A 23,463-nucleotide genomic window follows, 5' to 3' on the forward strand; every position below is an offset into this window, starting at 1 on the left:
AATGAGAAGGCCTAGTGTGTTCCTGAAGCACATGGCCTCCGGAGACGAGGAGCCCCCCAAATGACCACAAAGGTCAGGACAATCATTAGCATCTAGATTTGCTTCAGGTGACGCACTGGGACAGCAACAGACACAGACACAGAGAAACAGAGAGAGAGCAGGGAGAGAGGTGAGGAGAGGGGTGAGGAGGGAGAGAGACAGAGACAGAGAAAGAGAGACAGAGAGAGAGAGAGAGAAGAGAGAGAGAGGAGAGGGTTGAGGGGAGAATGAGAGAGAGAAGAGGGGTGAGGAGAGAGAGAGAGAGGAAGAGAGAGGAAGAGAGAGAGAGAGAGAGAGAGAGAGAGAGAGAGAGATCTACAGGAAAGAGTATGACCAGTTAGAGATGAAGGACCTTACTGTAAACCAAGTCTTATGCACCAGGATGGCATGGTCCTTTATCAGGCAGAGGGTTAAGGGAAGAAAAGGAAGCGCCCATCATAGACAACTGGCCTTCACAGCCAGAGCAAGGATTAAGGAAGACTTGGCTAGAAAAGCTTAGCCATACAGCAACCCTATTAAACGAAATCCACTGAGACAAAAGAAATAAATAAAATACCTGGCATTATTTTCCCAGCAAGGAAAGGAAACATTCAGCCCAAGAGGAGTGGGCTGGATGACAGAAGAGTATTCAGCAAAAAGGAAGAGGAAATTTAGGAATCAAGCAAACATTTATTGTGTACTATGTGCCAGGCACTGTTCTCAGCACTAGAGGTACAAAAGAGACAAAAGACTTGTCCCTGCCCTCAAGAAACCTTCAACCTAATGAGGAAAAGCATGCAAACAAATGTATACAAAGCAAACTCTATACAGGATAAATATGAAATAACAGCGGGAAGGCACAACAATTAAGAAAGATTAGGGAAGGCTTCTAGTGAATGATGGGATTTTAGTTGGAATTTAAAGGAAACCAGAAGAGTCAGTAGATGGAACAGAGGAGTGAAAGTATTCTGGGCATGGGGGAGAGCTAGAGCAAATGTTTGGAGTCAAGAAATGGAGTGTCTCGTTCATGGAACAGCCAGCAGGTTGATGTCAAGGAATAAGATGTAAGAAAACTAGAAAGGTAGGAGAGGATTAGGTAATGAAGGACTGAGCCCCAAACAGAGCATTTTGTATTTGGTCCTGGAAGCAGGAGGGAACTATTGGAGTTTACAGAGTGTAGGGGGTTTCGTGAGGGGCTTGCTTTCTGTAGTTTACATAGAGACTCAAAATTAATCAATACGCTCCTTCCTCCACACTTTAAAAATTATCATAACCTCCCTATGTTTTTATGTAGTGCTTGCTTTTCTGAAAATCTTTAAAATACTTGAAAAGAGATTACATGCTACTTACAGTGAGTAAGGTAAGGGAGGAAGGAAAATGTCTACATCCTCTCTCATAGGTTCATAGGAGCATTGGTGGGGAATATAGCTGATAAATGAGAGGTGAGAAAAGCAAAAAACCAGTAGGACTGTGGGAGCACTAGCATCTGAGACTTGCTGATGGAAGAAAAGAACGCACTGTACCTGACACATAGTAGGTACTTAATAAATATTGATTGATTATTAATTAACATAGGTCATATGGCAACATAGCAAGTGAGGAAACTGAGGTACTCAGATGATCTATGATTTTATTATTGAAAAGAGTGTGTGAGATAAAGGTAATATTGTCGAAAATACTCATTTTCTTCCAATATAACATAAAAAACTTTATAATGTAATAGCAAAAATGATCATTATTAAAACACTAATAGTAGGACTTACCTTGTTCACAAAGAGCGCCAACATAGCTTGGAAGGCAGAGACACGTAAATGTATTAAAACCATCAACACAGGTGGCTCCATTCCGGCATGGGTTGGACTGGCACTCATCAAAATCTACAAGAAAATCACATAAGCCCTCAAGAACACATTTACAGAAAGAGTGCTGAGCCAGGGAGTTGGCAAAAAAATCATTTCTATTTAATTAGAAAGGAGATCATGAAACACTAGAGTAGAATCCATTTATTCCTTGGTGTGTCGTCTGAGTTCTAATCGACTTGCAGTGTGACGCTTAACTATCAGTCACCACAGAGAACCTACCTCGTAGGGAGCCCATGAATATATGGAGGCCCTTTTCTGGTGGGGATTTTCTTTATCTAGCAAGCAATAAAGGCTCTAGGTATGTTTTCTGAAATAGTTACTTATGGATACAGAGTTAAATATGTCATCTATTCAAAGTATAACATATCCTTAGTCCTTACCTCCATGGGATATGTATGGAGATAGATGACAGATGATTGATAGATAGATAGATAGAGGATAGATAGATAGATAGATAGATAGATAGATAGATAGATAGATAGATAGATAGATAGATAGATAGGTAGGTAGGTAGGTAGGTAGGTAGGTAGGTAGATAGATAGATAGATAGATAGATAGATAGATAGATAGATAGATAGATAGATAGATAGATAGATAGATAGATAGATGTGGGTGGATAGATGGGTGGGCAGATAGATGGATGGATGGATGGATGAATGGATGGATGGATGGATGGATGGATGGATATATCTCCAAGGAAGCTATCTACTACCCTTCAATGGACAGCAAAAGTAAGATGTCAGTGATTTCATCACAATTCTATACTGACTTCCTAATCATTACACTGCTCCCTTCAAAACTAAACTTTAGGTCTTTCTCTTTGATCTCAAATTGCTCTTTTCCTCAACATACAAAACCACTTACAAACATCCATTCTTATTTTTAATAGACTATCATTATTGACTTCATGAATACTATCATGGCTTTTTTTAATGAATATATGTTTCGTATTCTAGACATGAAGCGGGGGCTGTATCTAGATGGATTGATAGAACCAACACATTTCAAGTCAGTTACACCCAATTTGTTTGGTTTGCTAATTATTGCATCTGGATATTGCAGGCTGAAATTGATGTACTCTTTTAAGGAAGGCTGAAATAACTATAAAAGCCTTCATACATGTCTTTTAAAAAATCATCCCAAAGTAATAGTTTCAGTAATGAATATAACTATGACAGGCAAAAGTTAAAAATATTCTGTTGAAATTTTAAATTCCTTTTGTTTTACGTAACTTCAAACTAAACCTGTCAATATGCTTTTTTTCATATATGTCTTTATGTCTCTATACAGGCATTGATTTATTTCTTTTACAAAATGTAATTCATCTTTTTGTAAAAATGAATTAAATGAGAATAACCTTTTCTTAAGAGACATTATATTTTATAGACAATTCAAAATATAAAAGAAGAGAATCACATATTGTAGCTATATGCTACATGAGAGTAGTAGATAGTCTCAGCATCCTTTTAATATGCAACCAAGAGATCTTCTGAACAATTCTTTAGAATGTTGTGGGTTATAAATTGAATTTCTGTTTAACTCTATAAAAATAATTCAACTGTGATTAAAAAAAATACTCTGCCCGCAAAATAGAATCTTTTCAATCCCTGCCACAATCCTGTTCTCAATGGTCCCCAAATGAAGTTCAAGGCTGCACTGGGTAATAGAAGGTATCAGTGAGATCATTTAAGAATGAAATAGCCAATAAGATGAAAACTACTTTGTAGTGATACAAACTGAATAATGTGCTGTGTGGTAATTTTTAGAGGGGCTAGAGGAAAAATGTAGTATTGCCAAACTCCATGGGTCCCTGAACTCTTTAGAGAGAAAGTAAGGTGGGGTGGTGGTGGGGAGGGAATACCTCCTGGGATTTGTACACCTAGGGCAAAAGTTCCAGAGGAAACCAAATGGTTTTTTCTTTGTATAATCCTGAACACAACCTCAGGAAAGAACAAAAGTCTCCGCTTTCCTCCTGATTCTGACCAGAGCATCATTTGGATATGGTATTTTGAGGGGGTAAAGTATAACCCATAATTTATTGATATATAAATGACTCAGAAAAATATTTATGTGTAAAATACACATAAAATATTTTATTTAATCAACACCATGGTTGGATCTTAACTAGCAAAGTGAAATATTTGAACAATTGTACTATAATTCAAGTAAATAAACACAAAACTGATATTGTACCAGTTAATAAATTATTTCTCAACTTCTGTACTTTGCTTTGCTACTATAAATTTGGCCTCCATATATTAGGCTCTCTCTGGTTCTCAGAAACCCTAATACTAAATGTTGACTACTGTCTGGTTTTAGGAAAATACTTTCAGACAAGGCATCTTACCAAATTCACACTGGTCTCCACTATATCCTGGTACACAGGTGCACACATAAGTCGTATCTCTGGTATAACAGGTGCCTCCATTAAGGCATGGATTAGTTTTGCAGAGATCACGCCCTGTGAGGTTCAGGGGGAGGAAGAAAATAATTAGTCTTATCCTTGAGATATTTACATTTTTTTTTAGCATTCAAATATCACAATATTCCTAAAATAATACAAATTTTGTGATAGCAATTAGGAGATACTGCACAAGTAATGTTACTTTCTGGAGTGGTTTTTTTTTTTTTTTTGAAATTTTGTATTTTTACAAATTATAATAAACTTTCTGAATATTTTTTCACTATTATTTTAAAATTAAATTTTGCACTATCTCTGGCAACTGAAGTAGTCTATGGCAGATTTAGTCGGCATGATATGGCAATTGATTTTAGTCAAAAATGATTAAACATGTGCACAGTGAATGGAAATGTATTCTTTTAAACAGGGTTAGTTCATGTGGAATGGCTGGGTACACAGAACATGCATTCTTTTTTAGCAGATTGGCTTGTTACCATCATTTAAATCATGATTGCCTTTTACCACTTAATGCCCAGAAACTGTATTTCTTCCAAAGTGTGCACTGAAGTCTCTTCTGCTACATTAATATGTTTTCCCAAAACACGTTCCAAATGTATTCCTTTCAACTATACTTGAAGAAAAGTAACATATGGATTAAACTCTAACGCAGGTGATTAAACCAAAATACAAAAACCTCACCTAAAAATGAAACCTCAACTTTCCAAATAACAAATACAGTACTTTCCTCACTTAAAAGAGAAACAAAACAAAATATGATTGACATATGTTGCCCAAAATTCAACTTTTAGCATATAAATAAAATGTAGAACCAAACCTGTACTTATGAAGAGACATCTTTTACAAAGACCATCAGTTTTTCACTTTAAACATACATTTTGTTCGGTTAAAATTGGGCAAAGAGTTTATTTTAATAACTTGGATTAATTATTTTTAGTGTGCACTTGTATGTACTTCACCACAACTCTTTAAGTTCAAAATTTTCACGTCTAGATAGGAGATGCAATAGTTGTTGAAAATATTTAAATAATAAGCCAATATGTGTGAAATAGAAATAAAATCTAAGTATTTCTCAATTTGAAAATGCTGGAGTAATTACACCTGGAAGAAAGGGTTAGAATATTTGTAAAGCTGTATAGAAAGAAATACATTAGGGATGAAAAAAATACCACCATAGACATTAAGCCATATCTACAAAGGAAAATTGGTCAAAACTAAACTCAAACTTTCTGAGTGTTAATTACATTCAGAAACCTAGGGGAAAACTACTAGAGACAATGTCTTACCTAGAAGTTACTAGGTTATCGAGAGGCATTCTAGAACTTTTCCTAAATTACTCTCATTTTACTGAGATTCTTTGTCTTACATTCCCTAGAACTATTTTAAATCCTGTTTAGACCTCGCCTGTTGCATTAACGGCAGTTCTGCAGATTGCAAGGGGGAAACCAGGGCCATAAGGACCATGCTCACAGTTTGAGGCTGGGTAATGGAATGTGCATTCTAGGGTTCAGCAGGGATGAGTGCCTTTCTTCAAAGTTCACGAAGCAGATGAGGCTTAGGTTGAGGACAAAAGTTTGTCATATGAAATATTAGCCTACAAAGTCTATTTTGCATGAGCTCAGCTAGCTAATTCAGTCTAAGAACCAATTAAATCTACTAAAAACAAAAAAACTCCATAGATCAAGGTGGTAAGTTGTTTTGGTGCCATATAGACTTAGTCTCTAATTCCTGGTAAATGTTGTGGAACGAATAACTTAACCTATGTTTAAAGCAAATAATACTTTTTCATCATATCAAGCATAATGATTTCTAAAGCTCTGCTCCTGTTGTTTCTATCTTGACCCTTTTCTCTATCTTAAATTCTAATTCTAGTCAAATAGAACAAAATCAGTACTGGTCAACTGAACTGTTTGATTGCGTATTATTAGTCATAACCAAAGGGTAACAAAATGCAACATTCAACTACCTTTGATCTAATTTATTAACAGAATATTATAAGCAGTTTTTAGGCTCCTGTTTTTCTCTTAGACCTGTGATTTCATTGGTGTAAGGAATTCCCAGTGGGTAAACTCCCTCTACTAGTGCAAATAGCAACTGTTTTAAAATTTCCAGTCTAGGCAAGCTCTCTGGGGCATTGAGGCATATAATTTGGCCAAGGTCACACAGCCAGCATATCTTAGAAGTTGAACTTGAAAACAGCTCTTCCTGACTCCAAAGCCAGCTCTCTATCCATTATACCACACTGCCTATAAAGCTATTTTGATTTTTAAAAAAGTTTCCCTCTAAATGAAGCAAATAATAAATCTGATTTTCAGGGTCATACTCAAAAGGCAGTATTATTTATTGGAACAATCAAAATAATACAAAAGACAATATGACACTACTGAAAAATTGTAAGTAAATATCACCAGAGCAATCAGCAAAATATTCGTTTCAAAGGAACACTGTATTTACAGGTGTTACCCTGGAAGAGTATTAGATTGTTCTTCTAGTATTCCAGTTACAACTGGAGATAATAGTCTGTTCTGCTATCCTTATTAAATAACTACCTTCACTAATAAACATTGGTTATATGTGTATTTATATATATATATATATTCACATATATATATATATATACTCAAAATGCAAATCACCTGACCATGTGAATTTTTTTTTTTACTAAAGTGAACTAATATTTGGTTTGTCGACCACTTGTGAGAAACTAAAGTTGACGTTATGGACACCATGATTATCTATGATTTATTAAGTGTTAAGTCTTCTTTAAAAACAATAATGGGTGGTATTTACTATTACGGTGATTTATTTATATGCATCTCTGAGGAAAAACACAACCCAGAAATTTTTAACAAACAATTTCAATACATCTAACAGCCATGAAGCAGAGCCCATAAAAGTCAGTCTGCAATGTAGAAACTGTGAGTGATTTCCCATGATATCTAGATAGCCATTGTGCAAAACATAATTTTGTTCAAGATTTGATGGTGCCACACTAGAATCTACAATAAGAAATAAAATGACAGGAACTATTTCTCTACCTTTAAAATGAATGTGTTATTACAACATATAAAATAAAAGGGATTTTAGTTGAGAATGGAAACCAGTTGAATTTTGTGAATTACTGTTACTATGGCATTCTCATCTATGTTTTATAAAGACTTTTATCTTTATTGCCCAAATTTTGGTGATATTGTTACTTTCACTACATTTCATTTATGAATCATGACCTCCTCTAGTATAAGAAACACACATTCTTTGTCTTTAAATCTACAGTATTTCAATATCATGAGGAAAATATACATGTAGAAATATCTAGGTTTGTTACTGGATCAAAATGAATGTTCCTAGTTTTTTTGGAACAAGTCTACAAGTGTTGTGATCTTACCTGATAAATACACAGCTGTGCCTTCTACTGAATCTTCATTAGTGCCAATCAGGAAATCCGTTCCATTAGAACTTTCCATAAGGAGAAATGATGAGGTTATATGCTCGGTATTTAATTCCACAGTGCTTATCATTGCCTGATCATCAGAATCAGGAGTTCTCGCAGGTATTTGGTTGTTTGCTACTCCACTATCAACTGATTGTGTTTCAGTGTTTATTTTTATGGATGTGAAAGGTGTAGTTGGGTTTTCAGCAGCCGGTGGGCCCGACTGAAATAGTACGCCTCCTACAAGATCATAATTGGCAGAAGTGGGAATAGAAAGTAGCCCCTGCAAAGGATCTTCTAAATTACTTTCACCTGGAGCTTCTGGAGATGTACCATCTTCAGGCAGGTTAATCCCTGGAGGTGCTTTGGTTGTTTCTCCAGAAAATATCAGATCGGTAAAGACTTGAGAATATTCAGGAGTCTTAGTTTCTTCCTCAGCAATTAAAACCTCTGTGGCAGACAGTTCTGTCTCCTCTACTGCTAACGCAGTAGCAGGGGAAGTCAAGAATGGAAAATCAATTCTATGAGATGATACTTCAGCTGGTGGCTTGAAAGTTACTTCAGCATTGGAATTAACTTCTTCAAAAGTCTGCTCTAGCGAAATTTGATACGCATTTGAATCTGTCGTTGAGGCAGAACTTGGGATGATTACTTTAGGATATTCCGATGCACTATCAACTAAGTGGACAATTGCTTCAGATGAAGGAGTTTGAGAATACAATTCTGCAGATGCTGAATCTGAGGTTGCTTCAATGTACTCTGTGGGATTTGATCCTTCAATCACCTCAGGAGTTTCAGTCAAACTCTGAGTAATAAATTTAATGGTAGCAACATTTACATCCACTGTGTTATTGAACAGTTCCTCTTCTGCCCCAGAAGATAACTCTGGCTTGAAAGAAGGACTCATGAATTTCTTCCCATCATCCTCAGACTGTGTCCCCTCCAAATAACTCAAAGTGGAGATTTCTTCACTTTGATCAGCAACTGGTTGCCCATCAGACAATGTGCTTGATTCAAAGAGATCATCCAGGGTACTTTCAGTAGCAACATATTTTGCTTCAAATTGTGGTTCTTTCATGTCTTGACTGACTGTAGGAGACATACTAGGAATGGCCAAGGATGATGCGGTAGGGATTAAAACACCCAATTCAGTTGCCATACTAGGAAGGGGGATTCCAGTTGTAAAGTGTACACTCTTCCTTGAGATGTCGTCCTGGCTTAATCCGATTCCATCCTCAGAAACTGCTGATTCATTGCTTATTGCCTGAGTGGAGCCAACCCAAAGATTATCACCAGATCCCTCTGGTTTTTCTTCAGTAAAAGAAAGATTAAAAGCCACATCTTCTTTCTCTTCAACTTGCATATTTTCTTCATTACTGACATATGGGACTGATTGTAGCTCTGGATCTGTTTCTGTTTGCACTCTTAATATGTCTTCATATACTGTTTTAGTGTGATCTATATCTATGATAATGTTTTTATCAGGTGTAATGTCAGGTAGTACTTCAAAAGCTGTGCTCTTGGCAGTGGGCAGTATTAAATCACTGTCTTCTTTGTCAAGATCTAAAATAATATTTTCCGCAAATTTTCTTGTTTCAGGTGTCAAAGTGATGTCTTCAAAGTCCTTGGAACCATCTGGAGAGTGACTTGTGGAACTCTCAAATGTCATTAGATTAGTCTGGGTGCCAGGTAAGTTTTGGGAACTTTTATTTTGCTCTGTATGAGTTGGTAATACCTTTGGTGGCAATTCATTTGTAGCCAAAACTTCCATACTTGGAAATGCAGAATATTTTCCCTCATGGCTATGTGGAACTACTGTTGTGATTGCCACTGCTGTCTGAGTGATTCTGCTAGCATGAACTGATTCTGCCCCATCTAACCACCCGGATCCTTCCCCAGAACTTTCATTAGACTGATAAGGAATTTGGGGCGCTAAAGTTACAAATATTTTAGCAGTTTCAAGACTTGAAGGTTTAGTGAAAGGTATAGTAGAAGAAGTTACTGCTTTAGTTTCTAACTGGGCAGAGTTCTCTTGAGATAATTTTTCGGTGATGGTTTGCTGCTTACTGATCTGAGTTTCTTCCACCCCATTAAAACTCTGGTTTTCAGAATCTTCTATTTTTAAGGAGTGGGTGATTGGTGACAAGGTCGATTCTTCATCATCATTGTCCTTAGAACTTTCAAATAATAATGTATTAGCTACTGTGTGACTTGTTTCCAAGGCATTATTTGTTTGAAAACCATGGTATCCAATTTCTTCATGTGTTCCCTTGAGCTCTTCCTCAAGCCCTTCAGTTTTTTCAGGTGCTAAACTTGGTTCTGAACTTTTAGGCTGATGTGTGTCAGGGGTTAAAATACTGGTATTTTCTTCTGTCCCACTAAAACTGAATGGAAGTGTAGACTGACTAGGAAAAACTTCATCCCCTGACCCCTCTCCAGAAAATACTGCCTCGGTATGGAACTCTTGAACAGTTGGCCTCAAATTTTCAGGACCATTGTTTTCTACATGACCATTTTCAGCAAGGAAAATACTTTGTTTTACATTGTCTTTCTCTTTGATTGCTGGCTGTCTACCTGTGTTTTCAGATATTTGGGATTCAGTCACTGAGATACCATCAAAGGAAAAGGGTGATTCTTTGGTAGCCTCCGTATGAGGAACAAAGATACCCAAATCTGGAATAATTGTGTTAACAAAGGAAATATCTCCTTCTGTGGGCCTTGGTTCCTTGCTTCTAATATAAGTCTCCTTTGTTGTTAGAATGGAGTAGTCTGTGGTTTTGGGTTCACTTTCAGCAACTATTTCTGTTTCAGAAATTGCTCTTGTTGCAACAGTGCTTTCTTCTGATTCAAATGGTTTTTGTTCTTCCATCTTTTCTTCTATGGATACTTTACTTTCAATTCCTAAGCCGACTGTGTTGACTTCATGCCCAGCACTTTCTGCTAAACTGACAGGCGGCACAGTGAGAGAATACGTCAGAGAAACTGTACTGTTAACTTCTTCTTCCACTTTCCTTACTGGTGCTTCAGTACCTTCAGGAACTAACTGTGGCGAGGGACTATGTCTTTCTTCAGATTGGGTGATGAAGTCCATATCTCCAGAACCTGAGTAAGCAAATGGGAAATCAGTGCTGAATGTTTTTTCTGTGGTACTTGGAGGTATGTGGTCAATAGAACTGTTTATTTTAGTTGGATCTTCTCCTGAGCCCTCAGTCAGAAATGGGAATTTTCCTGGAAGGTGGGCTGGAAGGCTAACCATTGTGCTCCCAGGCCCTTCAGAATCAGTTCCTGACTGTAGGCTAGCTAAAGTAACTGTTGCAAGAGGTATTATTATTTCAGACTCCATGAATGTTTTATCCCCAGAACCCTCTACCACTACTGTTTCCTCTTCAGTTATAAGATGAGCTGCTGTGGAATAGTCTCTAGTTTCAGGAGTCACAACTTCTTTTAAAGGAAAGTCTGTAGGGATGTCACTGACCTCCGTGCCATAACTTGGTTCCTGTAACTTCTCTGTGCTTAACTTCTCCCTGACCATTTGATTTAAAGTGACAACATCTGATTCATCTGTGACAGAATTCAGAGTTGAACCCGTTGGCTCAGAAGGCACAGCATGTGTCACATAGGATGGTAAAGTGGCAGCCATTTCCTTTGCTTTATGTTCAGTTTGCACTTCACTATCTTCAGTCACCTTCAAAACTAATGAAGCTAAAGTTTCAGTTGTAGGTCCCATGGCAGAACCAACATCTCCAGAACCTTCCTCAAGAAGGAAAGAACCAGAGCTAACTCCTATGGGAGTAGGACTTTCTGGAACTTTGTATTGAGTGGTGCTTTTCTCATCTGTATATTCTTCCTCCAACTTCTTTGAGAATAGGGATTCTGTGGGGATAGGGTCAGATTTAACTGTGTCCCTCTCAAATTGTGTGGATCTGTTTTCAGTGGTGGTGGAATCAAGATTTGTAGGCTTAGCTTCAACAGAATTGCTTGATTCAGAAGTGAAGACTGACTGCTCCTCTGTGGGTTGTGTGGATGACACTTTCATAGATGTAGCCAGTACCCTTGTGGTCTCTCTTTCATCAGCTAGATTTTTTTCAAGACCAGATGTGTGGATGCTATTTGTTGATGTTGATTTGGGAACCTCAGTTTGAGTTTCAAATTTGGCAGTCAGTATTTCTATGGAACTTTCTTCCCAAACTGGATAATTGGCACTTGTAGAAATGCCAAAAATACTTTCTGTGGGGATGGCCTTGCTGTCATCTAAAGGAACACTTTTTAATGGCATCTCACCTGTGGGTGTATGCTGTAATAGGCTGGCCACCACTGTGGAAGTTTTATTACTATCTTCTTCTACAAACCCAGAACCTTCTGGAATGAGACCCAAAGGTGTATTTCCTAAAATCTCAACAGTGTGTCTAGAGGTTGTGTCTTCCCAGCTTTCTACTGTGGAAATTGGATCAGCCTGCTGATTTCCTGTAAGAACAGATGATCTCTCTTCTGGTAAGATGTCTACTGATACTGAATCAGGAACAGTCATTGGAGCAGATGTGACCATAGCATCATGTCCAACCACTTCTTTTAAAGCCACTTCTGTGGTCCTTGCAAAGTCAGCTCCCTGAATCTCTTGGTGAGCAAGAGCATCTCCTGAAGACTCTTCAGGAAATGAAGGTGTCGTTTCATTGTTTCCATGAGAGCGATTGAGAGGTTCGGGACCATTGTGCATCACTGGCTCAGCTACTTCCAATGACCCTCTCCTACGTAAAGCAGTTGTCCCACTCTGCTGGTCTGTAGGGAAGACACCTGACTCACCACCTGAGAAAGGTTCTGGTGTTTCAGGATATGTGTCTGGCTTCCATGTAATTTCAAAAGACTCGAGGGTTTCTTTAGATTCACTTGGTTGCAATATAGTAGAAGATTCCATTTCAGATAATTCAAAATGATTGGTTTCACTGCTGTGAGAAAAATTTGGAGAGGGTGCAGCACTTTCAAACTGTCCCCGCCTGGCTTCTGCAGTTTCTGGGTCTTTGGGAACAGTAGTGACAAGATGTTTTCCATTTAAATACTTCACAGGTGGGGACGTTGTCACCTCAGTAGAATTTTCACAGTCATCATCTTCTTCATCTACAAAATATGGTTCTATTTCAATGAAGTCAGGTAAAAATGAAAGAATGGCAGATTGATCATCATTTTCTTCACTGCAAGGTTCATCTTCTTTTGAGTTTGAATCTATTGGATGACCAATTACACTCAAATCACTCATTCGACCTGAAAAAAACAAAGAGTTTTTCACAATACTTACATAGAAGGGATGACAGTGCACTACAGTGAATATGGCTAGCATTGATCACAAAAAAAGAAAAGAAAGAATTCAAAACCAAATAATTTCAGATCAAGTCTAGTTACCATTGAACATATGTTGGTCTTGATCTTCAATAGATTTCCTTTTGTGTCAGCCAGAAGAAAAACAAGTTCAGTTCTAGTTTGATAATAACAGCTTCTAGATCATGGCAACTATTAATAGATAACATTTTCAATGGATCACTCTGTTTCACTAGCATAATTAATTCTTCTAAAAATAAAATTTGAAGGCAGGTATAACATAACCTAAACTGAAAATATACAACAATCAGTGCTACCTTCTCTTGTTAAAAAAACAATCACAAGGAAGACTATTTGCTAGAGTTAAATTAAATAGCCATCTTATTTTTTTTTTAAATAGGGCAACCAGGAGCACACACATAGAAAGAAAATATCCTCCATAAGCAGATGACTTACTCTAAGAAAGTTAAACACCCATCAACCAGAAGCCAGCAAAGAGAGAAACTTGGACATCAACAACTTCTGCCAGTGAATTCAGAAGTAATGGGTACACATCTGGTAGAACCGCTTATCCTTGAACCATTCCTTATGAACTAAAAGCATACCGCCTGTGCAACAGCATCCCAGTGATGAGAGAGAGGGCAGGTGGGGGAATCTCTCTAACACCGACTCTGCCTTATGAGGGACAAAGTGACGCTGAGTCAAGATCATAAGCATAGTTCTTATCATAATATTTACTGACTTCAAATTATTTATCTAACACATTTCACAAAGCTCAGGAATTAGAACCAAAATGATTTTGCAAGTATATTGCAAATAGTGAATGTTATCCAAAGATTTCTGAGATTATTAAAGCATTCTTGAACATGGAGAGCAATGACCCTTTTGTAGCCAGAATTGTTCTGGCAGTACCCTCCTCACCCCCTAGAGTTCTTTCTACTTGCCCCTCTGCTGACCCAAAGAACAATCTCTCCTCTCCCCTCAGGCTGAAGCTATCTTTCCAGTTACACAGAAATAAAGGGCTGGGGGTAGGGGAAGGCTATTTATGTGTATATATGGGCAGAGAAATACTGGAACTGGAAAACAACACAGCAGCTCTTGTGGTATAGTGCCTACAGCACTGTCTACACTGAAGAACCATAACTACCATGAGACATCTAAGACTTTACCCCAGGCATTGAGAATATTGAATTTAGTGAGTTTATGCCAAATCTTCCCTTTCCTTGAGAGCATAGAGGATCATATGATTACAGATTTAGAGTTAAAATGAACCCTGCAAGCTATCATGTCCAGCTCCTTAATTTTAGATCTAAAGAAAGTAAAGCACGGAAAAGTTAACAGATTTGACCAAATATCTAGTAAATATATGGTTTGAAGCTGGGTCTTTCTGACTTTAAACCCAGTGTCTCATCCTCTGTCCCATGTTTATTGAGGGTATCAGCAAAGGGTCCAGAAGTGATGGCAGAGGGAAAAGCCTGCCATCACTGATTGTTCACCCTCCACAAGTCTGATCCTGCCACAGGATATCCCCACTTCTCCACTAGGGCCTGGGGAAGTCAGGGTCAGGTGTCTCCTCTTTTTCTAGGCTACCTTGGCCCTAATACCCTGACTGACACGCACATAAATTTCACGGCTAGAAAATGGGATTGGGAGAAGTGAATAGTACATGATCTCTAATTTTTAAACCCTATATGAGATATAGTAGGTACCTGAGTGGGAGGAAAGGAGAGGGTTTACTCATTCCCAAGAAGTAAGCTTGAGGACCTAGATCCTAGGCCACCTGTTATCCTTCCCATCCTGGCTTCAGGGGATGGCCTCTTCAGGAAGATGGAAGAGAAGACTGGACTACACTGGTCGGGAGTGCAGCTAGAAGACTCAGAGAAACCATCAGCTAACAGATGGTTTGCATAGCTAAGCTCCTCCCCAACCACTTCAGATTTCTAACCTGTCCTTCCCTGCTGTGAACCAGAGTCTCAGGTTCCCAGGGCCCCCCTACTATCTGAGAGATTTCCCTGTTTCTTGCTTGGGAAATAAATGGAGTGGCAAGGAGAACACTGCACATGGTGCCAGGAAGAAGTTCAAATACTGCCTCAGACAGTTACTTCCTATGTCAAAGTTATTTAGTCACCAGAGAAATTTACTCAATTACTCCCAGCCTCATTTTTATTATCTGTAAAAAAAAAAAAAAAAAAGTAATAAAAATAGTAGCTCCTCTGGTTGTTAATTCTAAACTATAGTATCCAATTCTTTTGCCTGAGATCACCTCATCCAATTAAAACATCTAAAAGTTGGAACAAGTTAAATCTATCAAATTCTATTAAAAAGAATCGACAATTTAAAACAGGGTTGATCTTCTAAATGTGTAAAGACTTTTAACAAAGAATAAATTTATCTTTCCAAAATTAATTAAAATCAGAGTTCAATTAGACTTTATCGACAACATCCAATTTATTGAAGGGAGAAAAAAGACAAGACTTTGAGGAAAGATTATGAGGAAGAAAACCAGCCTATTGCTGTGGCAGTCAAGTTTATACAACAGCTGGTCACCGGAGGAAAAAAAAATAAACTAACACTGGTTGGTTTCTGCTCAATCGATATGGCAAGTCAAACACAAGGCACCAATTAAAAACCATAATTTTCCTATGTGTACTCCAATGCTTACATTAGAAAAGAAACTTTATGATTCCCATTTTGGGTCACAAGATATGCGCCTATGAACGAGTAAATTGTTCTTACATTTTTTACAACAACTGGTTGTAGTTAAATGGTAGTTGAAAATATTTTTATATCTATATTTAACTTAACCAAAATAATTGGATGTTGACATCATTTTCTCTTTTTTATATTTGTGTGTGATAAATAGGCTAAAAGTTTTTTTTTCCATTAAATACCATAAAAATAAGTATCTTTTATACCATATAAAATTATATTTAGCATGGATGAATTTTAAAATCATCACATTCTGGTTTTGGCTCACAAATAAGGGAACTAAGAATAATATAGCTGAAATATGCAAAGAGTTTTAAACTATGAAAAGCTATTTATACAAACTACCACAGTTGATCCTCACACCAATCATGTAAACTAAACATCATAGCTATTTTTCCTGACATTTTACAGATAAGGAAACTAAGTCATAAAGATTAAATGGCTTGACTATGGACTATGCACAACCAAGTCTCTCCTGACTTTAGGTTCAGTACTCTTTCTACTAAATCATTTTAAATCTGTGGAAGCACATTTTCTTAGGCTTACATAATAAATAGATAACTCCTCTTTTCCCTGAACTCCAAAGATCCAATAGGCAATAAACAAAATGTCAAAATGTATAGCTCAGAAGATGGCCATGGGGTTAGGACTGAGAAAGAAGTCACAAAAGAGAATTGGGCTTTGCTTCTCAGTCACAGAAAGGAATTGTTCTTTTTTTCCCTTTTATTTAACCTTCTATGTAAAGCATCATGGATAGGTAGCAAAAGAAAAACTGACCTTATGAATCATACCAAAATTTCATTTCATTTAAAAAAAAAAAAAGAAGTTATGATTTTCCAGGTTTGGAGTTCAGAATTGGCAGACCCACAGAGCTTGCCCAATCCAAGCCAAACTTGTGAAAGGATATACACCATGATATACCTTCCAAGGTGTAGTCTTTGCTTGATGCCCCCAAGTGGTGGTGGTGTGGGGGCTGGGAAAGGAATTTCTACTACATTCCCAAGCAATTTCTTACGTTAAGCCCAAATTTGCCACTTGGCAACTTCCACCCTTTGCTTTTCTAGCTCTGTCCTCTAGGACCAACCAAACAAGCATGATCCCTCTTCCATGAGGTAGCCCTTCAAATATTTGAAGACAGCTATCATGTCTCCCTGAAGTACTCTCCAGAAAAGATTTGTGTACAACAAATACTTGCCAGTCATTTTTGTCAATCGCTCCCTTGTCTATGTGAAGATATTTATACTGATGAGAAAGTATCTAATTATGTAATTGTGTCTCAAACCAACCATCATGCCTAAAAATAAATTTCTTTCCATTAAAATTATAACATAAAAACAAATAAACAAAATGCTGATGAGATGAAACTGCACACGATTATACTAGACTGCTTCATGTATTCTGTGGGTCTGTGCAAGTATGTCCAAACAAGTCAGAACAAAACCTTTTGAATCATTATACCCCTCAATGGGCTTTGCAACCTATGGTAACCTTGAGTATTTCTGCATCTTTTCACTCTAAATATAGAATTTTTGCAACATTACCATCCATAGACAGATAAATAATAAAGTAGATTTGCGTTCAACTCTCCTAAAATCATTGCAAAGGCATTATATTCATGATTTATCAAGACTAGAACCAAAAATCTGTCTTTAATTACTCACTCCAAATATCATCAGTTAACTTCAGCCTAGAGATACATAATGAGACAAAGTTTGATATGTATATATGCACTCATTTCCATTGCAGGTCTAATTCTATTTTTGCAAGTGATCTATCATGATCTTTTCATTTGAAGTTCATTGAGAATGCTTTCAATCAGAGTAAGGAATGACTTAACCACAGACCTTATTGAGAAAATCAACAGCATAATCTTTCCAATTCTCCTGCTCCAGCTTAGAAGGGTGTCAGTACACTTTTTAAAGTCAAAACATGAAGAAAATTCTCATTTTTCTATTCCTCCGGGGAAAAAAATAAGCCCATCGAAAACAATCACAGAATTCAGACGACAAGGAGTCTTCAATCTAATTTCCTTATTTTCAAGATGAAGAAACTAATCCTTGAAAGTACCCAAAGAGAAGTGGTCAAGGTCACACAACAGAGAATTCACAAAATTGGAACTAGAACCCAGATCTTTCCAGGGTGGTGCTTTTTGTACTACACCATGTTGCATCTAACACATGTCTGCAGTTTTATGCTGTCTGGGGGAACTACTTCACCAAAAACTAAATTGTCAAATGCTAGTTGTGGAACCTAATATTTATTATAAAGAGCTGCAGTCACAATACTGTCATACCTAATGAAAAAGACCTTTTTTCATGATCCCCTTTCAATTCATTTATTAGTTGTTCACCTGTCTGCACTTTTTAACACAAGGTAGAATAAATAGTTATGGGAGCTATCCCAACATCATATCCCCTTCTGCCACATTCCACAGAATTAGATAAACAGCTTTCATTTTAATTTAGGACAATTGATATTCATGACCCCTTAAGTATATATATGTATGTCTATACCTGAGATACAGATTTGAGAATTGGATTCAGAAACTTCATTCTGCTGTTATTTTAAAGACTCTATAAATTCAGCTTTGCTGATTTGTGCAACAAAAAGTCTGAACAACAGAAGGATTTTGGGACCAGTTCACTCTACGAGATATGCCCTCTTATATGTTCCTAGATAAAGAGTTAGCTGTAAGCTTGATATTCATCAAATCCACCAGTGACTCAGTTGATCAGTTCCCCACTCCCATAACCCCTACCTCTCTACTCCATCTATTCGCCTTTCCACCCCTACTCACACACCCACAATTCTGGTTTATATACCATTACACCTAACCTTGGTTTTGCTTTCATATTCCCGGCCCTCAGCACAGTACCTGGCACGTAGTAGGTACTTTAAATATTCTTATTGCCTTACTTTCACAATAATATGAGAATGATCATGCAGTCAACAAGGTTTCATTAAACACATACTATGAGCAAGACACACAGTCAAAAACTGGAATTTCCTGCCTCATACATAATCTTTACTTAGACCACATTCATTGATTAGCATTTACAATTTCAAAATTCATAACCTTAAAAACCGTGACAATGCTACCTAATAAGCAGTAAAGAAAGTTATTTACTCACCAGTAATGCCTAGGAAGGAAATACCGGGCAAAGGAACAGATTAATTAAGTAAAAGCATATTTCTTGAGGCTGCTGCTAGAATCATGCACTCTGTCCCCACCAAACTGTGCTCCTCTCCTATCTTCTTCACACCTTTGCTCCCACCATCCTCCAGGATTTCCAGGAATGCCACACCCCATCCACCCAATTTGGCCATTGAAGTCCCTCTTGCCTTTCAGAGTTCAACTCAGCTGCTCTTCCTCTCTTTCCCCCTAGAAATGAAATTATCAATCATCTCCCTCCTGGTTACTCTTATAACATTTTGCTTGAATTGACGCATTCTTATCTCATACTCCCTCCATATCAGTTGGTTTTTTCTTGTCTTTCTGCCATCCCACCCTGTATACTCCTTGAGAACAGGTCCTATATCATATTTTCTTTACCCACCTTGCACATAGTAAGCAGCTTAATCAATGTGTTGAATTGTACAACTGAGATTTTCAAATGGAAGCAAAGATGCAAAACATAGGGAAAGAAACAACCTTGTCTTCTCTTTTCTAGGACAGCTAGGTGATAAAGTGGATAGACTGCCAGGCCTGAAGTCAGGAAGAGTCATCTTTCAGAGTTCAGATCTGGCCTCAGATACGTACTAGCTGTGTGACCCTGGACAAGTCACTTAACTCTGTTTGCCTCAGTTTCCTTGATTGTAAAACGAGCTGGAGAAGGAAATGGCAAACCTTTCTAGTATCTTTGCCAAGAAAACCCCAAATGGGGTCTCTAAGAGTCAGACATGACTGCAACAACTGAACAACAACACTTTCTATTTTCAGAATCTTGTTGGAACACAGTAAATGAAACCCTGTGCTTAAATAAATGGTCTATTCCTTTATGGGCTTAATTTGACTTCTTAATGTTCTGACAAAAGAAAAAAAAATCATGCATTGGCTTTGAAGAAAATTCACCTATCAAAAGAGGACGTTGGATCTATTCCTAAACTGAGGAAGTTATACTTTGTGTTAAATATACTTTCTATAGGTGGAAGAACCCTATTTAATCCAACAGTAGCATACACAGTCATCTCACACACAAAAACGTTAAATCCCCTGAGAGAAATTGCCACCTTGTTTTTGTTCATTACGTGGCTAACTCCAGTCACTAAGAGTCACTCCAACTCCTTCACCTTGCATGTAACAATAGAGCATGGTTGCCATCCCATGATTGGGTTTACAAATCAGGTTGAAACCATTAGGTGGCCCAGTGGATAGAATGCTGGGTCTGAATCAGGAAGATCTGAGTTGAAACCCAGCCTCAGATACTTCCTAGCTGTGTGACCCTGGACAAGTCACTAAAAAAGCTCTGTCTGCATCAGATTCTTCATCTGTAAAATGGGGATAAGAACACCTGCCTCCCAGGTTTATTGTGAAGATCAAATGAGGTAAGTACTTAGTACAGTGCCTGGCACATAGTAAACACTACCTAAAAGTTAACTACTAGAACTCATGTCAACAGGGGATGCGGAGGGTGCCACTGTGATGATGCAGAAACCTGTATTTTATTGTTTGTGTAAAAATGAAAGTCAATTCTATAGATGTTTGTTGGAGGCAGCATGGTTTAATATGTTCAAGTCTCAGCTCTGTATTTCAACTAGTTTTCTGATAATTTACTGAATGTCTACTATTGCTACTAAGTGATGGTTAAGTCTAGTTGGTAACTATAGCCTATGGCTTTCAAATGAAAAGACCACATCATGAATACAGAAGTACATCCCACGTGCGTAGCCCAGGTTTAGAATTTGAGGGGGAAGAGGGGTATTGCATGCATTATTGTGGTGATTAAAAATCATGTGAAAATTTACCCTAGCACTTGAAGCCTTCAAGAACTAAAAGAGAAATCAGATTAAAGATTCTCAAATTATCAGGTTCACTGGTCCATGTATCTCCATTAGCACTATTAGCTGTGCTCCACTTACTGGCATGCCTCTGGCTCTTTATCTTCCATTGACAGCCTACTCATGTTGAGCCAAAAGCCTGACACCTCTCAAGTCATGAATTTTACATCTAAAGAGGATATGATATGTGTGTGTGTGTGTGTGTGTGTGTGTGTAAAAAAAATACATGCATCAATGATAACCTTGCTGTGAGAGACAGGCATGCACTGCACAGGATAAGTGGAAAATCATCTCTTTTTTCCCATCTCAGTTTAATCTCTACTTGATGCTATTTGTTAGAGAGGGAGAAAAGTAGTTTAGATAAAATCCTCTGGTCTAAAAATACTTAGATCCTTATCGTCAAGTGTGGGCTCTTCTCGCTTGTAGAAATGACTCAAGACTCCATAGCCTTCATTTGGGATAGATTAAATGCTTTACTGCAGATTGTAATCAAGCAGTTTTACATCCAAGGATTTGGTGAGTTTCTGAATGACAGATAAAAAGCTGCATGAAATAAAAAGTGATCCAGCTTACTTCCCATTTCTCCATGCTTTGTTTAAAGACCAAGAGCAGAAGCAAACAGCCAAAACTGAAAAAAGATCTATACTTACATTTCCCTGTTTATCTATGCTTTAAAAATTGTCTTAAGACAATTTTATGCTTCATTAAACATCTTAAAAAGCAGGGGGGAAATGCCCTGATCAGTCAAAGATAAGAATGTTAACAATAAAGAACAGGTCTAAAAGAAAAAAATGCTCAGGGAAGCATTTTTAGTAGATGAAATGAGCAATTGTTGGGCTGGTCAGACCACTAAAGAAATTCGGTCCTAAGTGTATGCAAGTGCACTACTTGGCAAAGGACAGTAACTTCTTAAATGTAAACTTATTATAATTATGGCCAAACACTTCTAAGCATTTACAGACACAACTAACAAGATAATCTTTTCAAATATTACTTTCATCGTGAGCTTCCTTGCCTAGAAACCTCCAGGGGTTCCAAATGACCTCTGACTTAAATGCCTCAGGTCCTTTCATGTGAACTGGACTTGATGACCTCTTGTATCCTTCCATCTCAGAAATTCAGTGACTAATCTGCTCAACATCCAACCTGATTACTCAGTAAAAAAATAAAAAATATATAGGCACTAGACTAGGAGTCATCAAACTTACTGCGTTAGTTTGGGAAGCTACTTCTACTCTCCAGGACTCAGTTTCTCACTTTAGAAAATGAGGAGATTGGATGAGGGGATATTTAAATTTGCTCTCAGTCCTGCTACATAGAATTACTTCACTTTCATTCTCACGACCCTCTTTCCCTTGATCTACCCCCAACTTGCTTTTCCTATTTCCATGCCTTTGTTCACAGTGTTCCCCATAGTTGGAAAGTCCTACTGTTCCTGAATCTATCTAAAGGGATGAAGACACTGATCAATCATGTCTTTGATTTTCAATCCCCAGAACTGTTGAATAATTTGTGCTTCCCAATCTATAACATTCCTAATTACCTACATTTTTGCCTTTCTTCCTCAGATAGATTCTAAGTTCCCTGAGGGCAGGGATTCGTGTTTCTCTTATGTCCCCTATAGTACCTACTGATCACTTTCTGGTCTTCTCCCTACCATGAATCTTCTCCCCAGTAGCACCAGAAACTTGGACTCCACCCCTGGCTCCATTAGTTTAGTTCTCTTATGTAGGTGTAAGCCTTCAGGACACTTCAGGACTTCAGGAGTCTCCTCATCATACCTCTCCTTCCTTGCCCTCCCCTGGCCAGTGCTCCTTCATTGGAATGTAAGCCCCTTGAGGGTAAAGACTGTCTTGTTTGCTTGTATTTCTATCCCCAGAGCACAGCACAATGTCTGGCACATAGTAAGCACTTCACAAATGCATTATCTATGCAAGCATGCATGCATGTGCATATTTAGACATGTACATATACCTGATCTTCACTACACAGATGAGATATTATACATATAACATTGTAACAGAGTATGGTGGGGGTTTTTTTGCAGACCTATCATTTCATTGGGGCAGTCAACACCAGATGATTGTAGATTTATTGGAGTAGATCAGCAACTATGTCCACTATTGAAAATTTTAGAGTTTTCTGGGGGCACTGAAAAGTGACTTACCCAGGATCACAAAATTTTTGGCAGAGGTAGGATTTGTACCCACATCTTCATGATGTTGAAGTCAGTCCTCTATCTCAGCTCAATGGTATACACATTATCTTTAGTGAGTATGAATAAGGTCAAGGAACCACTGAACTCTGTTAGCCTGTAAGTTCACATAAATGAATTAGACCAGATTCTCCTGAATTCACTATATCTTATAGGAAGCTCAAGAGTTCATGAAATGTATAAATTGTTCACTTTGACTGGATCTACACTTACTAGAACACCCAGTCTGGAGTCAGAAAGACCTGGGATCAAATCTGGCCTCAGACACTTACTGGTTGTATGACCCCAGGCAAATAATTTAATCTTGTTTACTTCAGTTTCCCCATCTGTAAAATGAGCTAGAGAAGGAAATGGTAAACCACTCAAGTATCTCTACCAAGAAAACTCCAAATGGGGTAGTGAAGAGTCATACAAGACTTTAAACGGCTGAACAATAACACTTCCTAAGTGAAATACATAACTGTTGTAGTTACTCAGCTAATTCAGGCAAAAAAGTTTTCTG

The 23,463-nt window shown here is 37.7% G+C and overlaps 1 protein-coding gene across 5 annotated transcripts in view; it reads right to left on the bottom strand.

The window, feature by feature from the left end:
• Positions 1-23,463, bottom strand: part of VCAN (versican) — a 134,177-nt gene that overhangs the window by 43,081 nt on the left and 67,633 nt on the right. For 3 of the 5 annotated variants that reach the window (XM_072606212.1, XM_072606214.1, XM_072606213.1), the window contains 3 exons: positions 7,685-12,985; positions 4,228-4,341; positions 1,782-1,895 (listed from right to left, as the gene is read on the bottom strand). In XM_072606212.1, coding sequence (XP_072462313.1) covers positions 1,782-1,895; positions 4,228-4,341; positions 7,685-12,985 — 5,529 coding nt within the window. The remainder of the gene's footprint in view (positions 1-1,781; positions 1,896-4,227; positions 4,342-7,684; positions 12,986-23,463) is intronic. The other 2 variants (XM_072606215.1, XM_072606217.1) reach the window with 1 other exon arrangement.

Source organism: Notamacropus eugenii, chromosome 4, assembly GCF_028372415.1.
Source record: "Notamacropus eugenii isolate mMacEug1 chromosome 4, mMacEug1.pri_v2, whole genome shotgun sequence".
Taxonomy (NCBI): Eukaryota; Metazoa; Chordata; class Mammalia; order Diprotodontia; family Macropodidae; genus Notamacropus; species Notamacropus eugenii.